At 43.5% G+C, this 10,534-nt stretch overlaps 1 protein-coding gene across 2 annotated transcripts; it reads right to left on the bottom strand.

Moving 5' to 3' along the window:
- Window positions 1-619: 619 nt before the first annotated feature.
- On the bottom strand, window positions 620-8,372 carry LOC100279228 (uncharacterized). 2 transcript variants are annotated; one of them, XM_008678850.4, is made up of 12 exons: window positions 8,025-8,372; window positions 5,518-6,910; window positions 5,304-5,311; window positions 2,978-3,153; window positions 2,649-2,709; window positions 2,473-2,571; window positions 2,296-2,390; window positions 2,054-2,167; window positions 1,841-1,908; window positions 1,549-1,659; window positions 1,197-1,437; window positions 620-1,103 (listed from the first exon to the last, which is right to left on the bottom strand). In XM_008678850.4, the coding sequence occupies exons 2-12, from the start codon at window positions 6,822-6,824 to the stop codon at window positions 993-995; spliced, it is 2,391 nt and encodes a 796-aa protein (XP_008677072.1). In that variant the 5' UTR covers window positions 6,825-6,910; window positions 8,025-8,372; the 3' UTR covers window positions 620-992. The 2 variants fall into 2 exon arrangements, with proteins under 2 accessions (XP_008677072.1, NP_001145722.1); NM_001152250.1 differs by having other exon boundaries at window positions 666-1,103; window positions 1,197-1,428; window positions 8,025-8,287.
- Window positions 8,373-10,534: the final 2,162 nt, after the last annotated feature.

The following is a 10,534-nucleotide window of genomic DNA, read 5'->3' as shown; positions in this document are numbered from 1 at the left end:
CCGAAGCTGATACAAGGGACGAGGTTAATAAGATTAAATCTTGTGGAAGTGTTAAGCCAGACGAGGCTGAAGGAGGAAACTTCGGGTGATGTGTGTCGGCTTACGAAGTGAAGAAACTAAAGGGTACGAAAGACTTGATCAGTAAGATATATGGATGGAAAAGTACAATATTAACCTCATAATATTCATAGTTGACATGTATAGAGTTTGAGGACATGTTTGTAATTTCATACGGAGTTGTATCCCCTGCTATAAATAGATGAACAATGTCATAAATAACGACACTTTATCAGAGTAAGTCTGACCACGAGGCTATGTTTTTCTCCCATCTTTGTGTTATTCATTATAAGGCCAAAGATATACTTATAATCATTTGATGTACCGTAACGAAGAATAAATGTGCTTGCACATTCAGATGAATAATCCTTTTTACTGTTTACAAGTTTGTTCTCATCGATCTATTTCCACATTTTTATCTTCTCTCTTAAATTAACTTTCGAAGAAGAGTTAATTGAAGAAGAAAAACTTCTGATTTAACTACTTATGTTGCCTTGTTTTTCGTATCCTTCGGGAACCAATAACAAGTGACCAACATGATCTTTTTTAATGCAATGCAATCTGTTTTGAACTTGTTAAAACTATTATTCAGGGACAGAGGAAGCAGTGTTCCAATAAGGATGGCCAGATTACTTGAGAAGCAAGCATATTGCAAGTTATTTGCGTACCGACACAGGACCTAAAACCAGCAAATATAGCTTTGGCACATGCATGGGCAGCAGGCCAGCCTAATGAATAGTGTTATTGTCAACACAGTAAGGCTACCATATCAACACTAACCAACTGATCCTTCTTTTGTACACATGGCATGGTGACCCGTACAAGCAAACGCAATGTTCCCGACTCTGTCTTGTCCACAAGAAATATTAATTCCTTTGTTGCTCCAACATCACCTTCTTTTTTCCCCCCACGAACACAGCCAACATCATCTGCTTCTAGTTCGCCGAGAGGAAGTGCACTCGGGCGAGGGGATACTCCTTCCCAGATACCCACACACCGGTCTGTGACCACTGCACATCCTCCCATTCGAGGTTATCCTGCAATACCTGCATCATTGTCAGAGGTAGCAAATGCCAATGTCAGTCATGTTCTTGTCTACAGGAGACTTCAAGTCTCATCACCGACAAAGTAGAAAATACCTCTAACTGGTCTGCTGGTAGTGGGATACCGATGGAGCGCATGGCACTTTCAGGCATGGCCTTCTTACAGCGGGACCACCGGAACACATCCCGGAGTTCATGCTCCACACAGCCTCTGTCACCATTCTGAGAATGGTGACTCCCGCTCTGGTGTTTCTCCGTTTCTGATTCAGATGCATTGGAGCTTGATCCAATAATGCAAGGCTTGTCTCCACTGAAGCAAAGCTCATACCTGTTTAAACTTGTAACAGAAATGAAACACTGAGTTCCATCGAAGTGCAACTTGGGAATCAATAAAAGAATCAATGAACAAATATCACAACTAAATAAAAGTAGTAGCAAAACTACATACCTATTAATGTGTGTTTCTAAATATATGACTTCTCCTTTCTTCAGTCTAGCAGAAGTATAAAGAGACTTTTTCAATCCCTTATCTGCCACAATGTTTATACTATATTTCAACCTGAAAAATGCAAAATGTCATAGCATAAGCATCCTAACACTAAACAAGAGAACACTTCCAGAAAGTAGCCAAAGAGCCTATTGCATCAAGAGCTAGCACAAATGGCAATAAAGGTAAAAGGATTGGACATAATCCTTGTGAAACTACAAATGAGATCTCTGAATGCAGGTCAGAAAGGTACCATGGCTCATTGCACAGATTGTACTGTATAGTCACTTCACGGACAAATCTTTGTTGCCGCAATGCATTCTGTAACAAACCGTGTTGGAAAATTCTTAGTTTAGAGTGGCGAAAAGTTTATTTGTCACGGCACCTAAAACAGACTAAAAGAAACATTGATCCAGTTGGGAATAAAACTGTGAGAGAGATATAAAGGAAATCAAAAGAAAAATACAGAAGCTGCAGCTCTTGTCGTCATTGTACGCTCAACTGCAACTGGGGCGAGAGTAGGCTCCACAGCTGACACGTGGCTAAGGCGTGGCTCAAGACCAATGGTGCCACCACCTTTCTGAAAAAGCATGTAAAAGATGCTAAGCATAGCAAACATTCCATGAAATAGAGCCAGTAAAATGTTCCTGAAGGTAACCACATCAAAAGTGTATGTTCTATACTGGCTGCATCCTTCATAGTTCATACCTTGAAAATGCAGCAACGTTCAATCCGAAAGCTACAACCAATCCCAGCACCCCAAGCACGTGAACGCACATTGTTCCTCAGTGTTGAAGTATAACCTGGGACAGATACCAAGTCTTATAAGTGAAGTCCGTACCAACAAAGTGTGACTGAACTGTCACGAAATTTATGGAAACTTACTCTCTTGTGGTGGTAGAACTCGAACAGTTGCACGAAGCTCTTGAATGGCGGATGGTGGAGGGGAGGATGTAGGGGAGCAGTAACCAGTATGCATTAGCACTAAAAGAAACACACATTAGTACATAGGAAAACTTTCTGAACTATTTAGAAACTTGCAACAGTGGACAGGAATCTACCAGCCACAAGATCTGAATCATTTGTATAAATATCTGTTCCCCAGAGCTGAGCACCTTTTACCTGCACCACAGTGGTCTTGACAAATGAATAATGGAGAAAAAAGAGTAGAGTGCAAGCTTGGAGGATAAAAATTCATAAAATTTGAAGATAAATGGAAACATGTTGTCATGCTGGTATTTGCCAAACATGTCCATAACTAATAACACCCAAGTGAAGCTCCACTAGTAGTACACATAATAAAATTGCTGACAGCTTCAGTATCAACATGGAGAACCGATGTATCTGAAGTGACTAAAACAGGGATTGTCTACCAAATCTGTACACTAACCTGACGGTTAGTGGAAGTAACAAATTCTGCAGGTATTCGGATTTCAAGAGTAGGACCATGTTGTAGGCTTTCAGCAATTGTAGCATCCTGAGTTACATCAAACTCTTTCCATGATTTCAGAAGCTCCTGCATGCACTCCCCAGCTTTATAAACAATGGCAGACACCTCAGACTTACCTGCAATGAAGATAAGGCCATAAAGTTTACAGAGCCAGGTACCCCAAAAAACAATTTCATGCACATTGCAACAGGAAACTCGTCATTTATACAGAATGTGGTCCTGATATGGAAACCATGCATGCACCAGTATTAGGAAGGCTATTAGCCTTAGCAAGGATACTAGGTTTTTTTTTGGGGGGGGGGGGGGGGGTACTTCAGCAGCAGGGTAAAGACCGCCCTGATGGTATTGCATGGAAGAAGAAACCTCAGCCTTCAATCGATCAAGCAAACTCCAAAACCCTGACAGTGAATATCTGATCTCTCCATACCCAAGGTCAGTGGCCAGAGCCACCCACCTAGTTTGGCGCCCTGCCAGTACTGATCCCCCCCCTGTGGTAGGACTACATGACCACACAGGCCGACTGACACCATTACCATAGACCGGCGCCCAGCCACTACTTGGTGTTGCCAGCAAGGGAGGTCTTTTAGCCAGACCTGAAATTCGCTCAGAAATCAAACCCAGGTGCATGAGGTGCTACAGGAGTCACAACCACTAGACTATAAAGTATAAACCATTCCGCTACTAGGATTACAAAGGTTATCAGTATTATGAAAGTAATCCTTATGAGCCCAGATTATCCTAGTGCTGTGAAGCTAGCCGTTGGAAGGTAGCAGCAGGAAACATAGAAAGCCTGGCATATGATTGCAGAAAGTAGTGATTGATTTTGTGGCTGGTTTTAGTGGGCCAATGGTATTTGATGGCAATAAATTGATGCCACGAGCAGAAGCATGGGAGGGCAGGTGGCACACCGTTAAAAATGGAGGACGAGTACAGCTAATGTATAGGAGGACAACTGCTGTGAGAATAGGTCGTGAAGGATGGCTGAGGACAATTTTCGCAGAGATCAGCTGCAGGGGAATCAGTAGCAGAGGGACTTAGAGGGTAGGGGTGGCAGCAATTTGACAGTTGGTGCGAGCAATTGATGCAGGAAACAAACAAAGTTGAGGCAGTGGAGCAGAAGGAAACCACGCAGAGGCGTCATCCAATTTGTTGGGATCAGGAGGGCACATTGTGGTTGCTGGTGGTGGCAATTTGAAGGCTTCTGAGCAAAGGCGATAAACAAATAGCAGCTGCACGGGCGGAGAAGCGAGAACAGGCAATGAGCAGCAGCAACAGATACAGTGAAAACAGTGGCCCTGGAAACTTGTGGATGGGAAGCAATATACAATGTCACTGCGATACCAAAGACTATGCAACCAGATGAATACAGTGACAGGGAGACTGGTCACTCTCTAATCTACAGGCTTCTCCTGTCGAAAGGATCCTCTGATCATAGCAGATTATGGGGAATGCCCTATAATAGATTGACTATTGATTCCTTCCTGTACCTTGGATGCATGGCCAGCATTTGTAGTTTTAGGAAGTGGAATACAGCAACTGTCCTTGAACTTGTCCTGGAATGTAATCTAGATCCCTGGACTACTAATTTCAGGTCCTGAACTCCAATTTCCTAATCAGTGATAATCTATACACTTGGCATCTCTTAACATTGTCTTCTATTCTTCTCTCCATTTCATACCTTGCTAGCGTCCATGTCAAAAGGTTTTGGAGTTTGGACCTCAGGTGAACTAGTTAGTAAGTTCAAGAATATGCAACTGCATATAATAGTTTGTGGAACCAAATGATATCCAGAGATAAAAATTGAGGTACCACTGCTGCATATTACTAAGTTTAGAAACTGGACAGCAGACCACATCCAACTTGGACTCCTAAGCATATAACTTCCCTAAGACTAAACAGCATTCCTAAAACTAGAACAGTGTTCCTCATACAATTAACCTTTATAATACTGATGCATGCATGTTTCCATAGCAGCACCCATATTTTTTTCATAGTTGTGTTTAGCAAGCTAAAAAAAGGAAAAGCACACTAAACATGCACACACTGTAAAATGCACTGTGTCCAACAAATCAAACATCTGGCATTTCTTCCAACATAAAAATGTAAGCAACTTCTAATATTGGGTGAAAGTATGAGTGGCAATGTCTTGTATGAAGGAAATGAAAAAAGAATATTTACAGAAGCAGATCTTTTGATTACTCCAGTTCCAAAGGGAAGCACCAGTATACATTGTATTCAGCTATAAAAATATAGATATTTGACTGACCTTGAGACCTGCAGGACAAAAAAAGAAGAAATAAGATACCAATGACTATCACTCATTAATAACCTCTAGCAAAATAAACATTACATTCCTATCTCTAGTTCCCAGTTAACGAAGATTGAATTTCCAGAAATGGAAAATGCCATACAACTGCATTTACTTTATCATGCTATTGGAAAAACTTTGAAAGTGGAGCAAAATGCAGCATCAAGCTTACCCTTCACCATCACGCATTCTGGACCGGAATCGAGGTTCACGCTGAGATACTTGACTACCTCCCCTTGGTCGCACCATCCTCCTTCGTTGGACACTTCCAAAAACATCCTTATCTTTCTCCATATCTCCTTCAATGGCATTGTCATCTAATTCCTTATCATTATATTTGTTTCGTTGCTCAAGCCAGTCTCCTGCATCCACATCCTTCTCTCTTTTCTTGTCCTTAGGATCCCTATCGTGAGCTTTCCATACATCATCCTTAGGTGCCTTGGATTCTGTTGTCGTATTCTCATGCTCAGCACTCTTAACAGCTCCATCAGATGAAGCTTTTTCTAGTATAGGGTTATCCTTTGCAATTACTACAGATGAATCTTTCCTAGCAGAATCCTTCTCCCTATCATTGCCTTCCTTGTCTCGCAGGGAATCTTTTCTTTCCCTGTCCCATTTCTCAGCATCCCTATCTTCCCTTTGCATTTCTCTTCGCTCAACACCACTACTGCCAAGTGGTACACCGGTCCGACGATCATTTCTATCGCCTTCTCTTGCACCGAAGTCCCTATGCTTCTCGTCCTTCTTTTTCCTGTCCTTGTCTCTGAACCTATCTTCGTTTTTTGGTTCAGCTTTGTAATCACCAGCAGATTCATTTGTGTCCTTGGAATTACGTCCTTCCACAGAAATTGGACCTTTGGGAGCTTCATCGATACTTTGTAAACTAGGACGGGGCAAACGCCAATCCACAGTATCAGCGGGCGGTTCAAAATGTCTTTTACCCCTGTGCTCCTTGTTGTCCTTCCAGTTTATGTTTGCTGGAACAGTAGAATGACTATCCTTACCAAATTTTATGTCAGTTCTGTAATCAGGATGGCCCCTCCTGTCAGCCCTTATTTCACTTTCATCTGCTCTATTGTCTACCTTTACATCACTCTCAATTTTATTAGCCTGAAATTCAATCCTTGAATCACTATGAACGTCCCTGGCATCGACTTTTGTTTCGCGGTCATCTGCCTTACTGTCCCGTGCATCTTTATTTTGCTTTGACTCTAATCTGCTGTCAGACGAGATGGGGTGAACAGCAAAGTTAGTGGAGCCAACAGGCATCCGATGTACAGATGGCCTCTTATCATCACGAGACTCCACACGTTGAAATTTCGCAAATCTACCATCATGTTCAGAAGAACCATGGAAATCACTGCCACCGGACTGAATAAATTTCCCAGGACTCGAATACAAGCTGCTGTCATCCAAAGGGCGTTTTGTTGGTGTGGAGTGACTACCTTCCTCGAGCAACCTCTTTGGAGCACCACTCATTTTCCTCCAAAGTGCAAACTAATTCTTCAGTGTGAGCAAATAATAAGACGGATCCAAAGGCGAGAAGCTCAATATGATGTGATTTACTACAAGAAGAAGATTGGATCAGAACAGGATACATCGGTTACTTAGTTTTTGTTTTGTTTTATAAAATTTACTCAAGAAACATCAGAAAATCACACATCAGACACGCAGTAATTGTGATGAAGGTCTGTCAAGGAATATAGCCGTCTTTGAACTAGTAATCCTTAGACCTGTAACTCTAAATTGATCCAATCAAGTCATGTTAAGGGGTTAGTTCAATTAGCCCTGGTAGGGTCCCGAGTTGTTTTCCATTTTTCAAGTGCTACTGTTTTCTTTCATAGTCCGAACTCTCTATTCTCCTAGAGAGAGTGGTTTTTGTAATGGACCATTTCTTCTCCCTCTCTTCATACAAAGATACACAACTCTTCTGCATATTTAAAAATAGAGCAATCTACTTATATTGACTAGAACCCAGGGAATAAAATGGCATAGAACGAATGTATTTGGTAAAATTCAAGGAGATCAGTCTACAGGTACGTTTATAGCACTGAAATATACAAAAACAAGTAAGTGATTGTAACATGAACTTGTAGAGACAGAACAAAATATGTATCACAGAGACATGCCCGCAGAAGAAACAAACAGGGTAAGACTTCTTGCAAAGCTTGTCTGAAACACCATCATATATTTAAAAATGGATGGAGTACCAAGTTTCATTCATCAAGTGAAAAACAATCCCCTTCCTACAAAACAGACAGCACTCAAAGAAAATACGAACATTCTGCGATAAAATTTGGCCTTTTTTTCTAAATGGGTTCTGAAGCATATTTGAAATAGATATGAAAAGTTGAAAACATAGTTAGTGTATTCATTTCAGATGTAACCCCAAATGGGATAGATTCAAACTTGATCCAAATTTGAACTGATTTAGGGTCAAGTTGAGTTTTTAAGGAATCGCTACGCTTAAGCGGTGAGGCAAGTTCGCCTGCTAGGGCGTCCTGGCCGCCTTGCGGAAGCTCGTAAGGCGTCCGCCTTAGGGATTGAGGCGTCGCCCCGGCGCTTCGAGCGTCGGCAAGGCGTCGATTTGCAGACGCCTTGGCCTTTGTAGGGTTTGGGGAAGGAGTTAGAGGTCAGGGACGCGGGATTACGAGTAGGCGCGGGTACATAGAGGCTTACGGCGCGAGACTCTCCAGGCAGCGGTCAGGATTCAGCCATTCGGGACCTCCATGCGGCGGTGGCGACGCTACCTCCCGCGAGCTCCAAGCGGCGGCCCTCTTCCTGTACTGGCGGGATGGGGAGCCGCTGACGCCGGCCGAGCCTGCGTGCCGACCGCGAGTGGGGGAAGGAGCGGAAGATGGAACCCGAGCACGAAGTGGGGGAGGGAGCAGAAGATGGAGCGCCGATGCTGCGATGAAGACGAAGAAGATGAATTTGACGAAATGGGTCACTTTAAAATTGATTATTTAGGTCGCCGCTGGCTAGAATACCCCCGTCAATCGTCGTACGCCCGTTTAACCAGCGTGTAGTGGACAAAATATACCTATTCACATGTTTTTATAGACCCAATAATTTTAAATGTCAATTTTATTTTCTTGCGTCCTTAAAATAAGTGTTGAGCATCATTTGTAGCACTGGGCACTAGGGCTAGAAAAAAAGCTCGAGCTCGACGAGCTGGCTCGGGCTCGCAGCAGCTCGGCTCGGCTCGGACCGGCTCGACGCTCAGAACGAGCCCGAGCCGAGCCTGTTTTTGTGGCTCGTGAAAAGAGCGAGCCAGCTCGGCTCGGCTCGGTGCAGCTCACGAGCTGGCTCGTGGCTCGATTCAACAATAATTTGTTACATAAAATCATAATTAGCATATAATATTAGTATCGAGTGGACAATTAATTTATGTTATTTAAGATTGCTATAAAAAATAATCTATTTTCTATATTATATTAGTGATATATCTATTTTAGAAATTTAAAATATGTTATTTAAAATATTTTTAAGATTTTATATTATAATTTAGAGAGCAGTTTTACGTTTATGCCTAGGCTCGTTGGCTCGGCGAGCCGGCTCGCGAGCCAGGAGCGAGCCGAGCCGAGCCGAGTCTCGTTTTCGAGCTCGCCAGATGGGCGAGCCGAGCCAAGCTCGGCTCGTTGCATGAGCGAGCCACAGCGAGCCAAGCTCGGCTCGGCTCGTTTCCACCCCTACTGGGCACAGTCGAACGGTTCGGCTCTAACTGAACGATCCGGCTCTAACCGAACGGTCTGGCCCACAGATGTTTCACCCATAGGTGCTGGTCCATAAATAGATAGATCGGCCCTCAATGGTCGTTTCAAAAGATAACTCAGACGTCTCTCCCAGTAACATCATTGAGGCGACCTAGGAAACTCTACCGGCTGAAGATCAGCAGGAGTTCGAAGAGCACAAGGAGCAGCTGATCAAGGAAGCACAGGTGAAATTCCTGACTAACTTCAAAATGGACAGGAATCACAAGGTCGTCCGACAGCGGGCGACTGGTCTAGCTTTGCTTTGTCCTACTACAACTACCCCAAGGTAAGCGAGACAAATAAAATTCAATCTTTTAGAGTTTGCATAGATGAGCAGCGAGACCAAAAGCAACAAATCATATGGGGTAAGCAAAATGATTATAAGAGGCTAGTGCACGCATTTGATAAATCTATTGTCGCGAATTTTTCTTCGCACGAGGTTGAATTTGGTGAAAACATGGGCGATTCATCGGCTATAGATTGACATGGCTAATCACAACCCCTTTACGAGATGGTGATAAACACATATCCTTGACAACCACAGCCTCCTACGCAGATCGGGGTAAACCCGTCGACCTGCATACGGTTGGACGGTCCGCGCATGAGCGTGGACCCTCCAGGCTAACAGTAGTCGAGCCCGTTTTTAGAATCGAATTACCGAGACCCGTGCCCGAGCTGCCACGTCCCGTGCAAACCCTAAACAAACAATTTGGACCATCCTCACATAGCACCGGACAGTTCGAATACATTATTGGACGATCCGGCCATGCAGTCAGACAGTTCGCACACGCAGTCGGATGGTCCGTGTATTTGACCGAACGATCCGACGCTGAATCCGCTGAATCCACAGAACCTAATGATTATGATTATTACCCAACAACACATCCGTCCCAGCTAAACCTCCCGTCACATCCTATAGCGCCCCAGCACTGTAATATAACATCCGAGACACATGGGGGCGAATACTTTTCGGCCCCTCCCAGAAAGCCGGAAAGGGATGACCAGTCATATGAGCAGCATAGAGCAAACATTGGGCCTGTTTGGTTCAACTTTTTTCTGACCAGCTTTTCTGAAAATCTGGCTGTGGGGAGAATCTGGCTGTGGAGAGAATCTGAGTATTATTACGATTACATGTGAAGGAAGATAAAGTTGTTCATAGGGCTCAGGATCTAGAAAGTGACAGATTCCTACTATTACAACGACTCAACAGATTATGTGTTTATGTTGATTTTGGATGGTTTTTGCCCAACGAATTTTATAGAAGCTGACTGAAAAGCTGAGAGTTTGGCAGTCCACAGCAGCTTTTGGTGGCCAGAAGCTGCCAGAAGCCGAAACAAACAGCACCATTAATGGCCCACAAAACCCAAGCCAGTGGGTAGGGAAACAACATACTAATATCCAAACACCCACACCTATGCTAGACCAGAGGGCCGA

This window comes from Zea mays, chromosome 4 (assembly GCF_902167145.1).
Source record: "Zea mays cultivar B73 chromosome 4, Zm-B73-REFERENCE-NAM-5.0, whole genome shotgun sequence".
NCBI lineage: Eukaryota > Viridiplantae > Streptophyta > Magnoliopsida > Poales > Poaceae > Zea > Zea mays.
This window is presented reverse-complemented; position numbering and strand designations above follow the sequence as displayed.

Excerpts from the sequence above, each read along its gene's own strand:
- LOC100279228 (XM_008678850.4), bottom strand. The coding sequence starts at position 6,824 with ATGAGTGGTGCTCCAAAGAGGTTGCTCGAGGAAGGTAGTCACTCCACA. Across the intron at positions 2,391-2,472 it reads AGTTCTACCACCACAAGAGA|GTTATACTTCAACACTGAGG; the intron begins GTAAGTTTCCAT and ends TATCTGTCCCAG. Across the intron at positions 2,168-2,295 it reads AACGTTGCTGCATTTTCAAG|AAAGGTGGTGGCACCATTGG; the intron begins GTATGAACTATG and ends ATGCTTTTTCAG.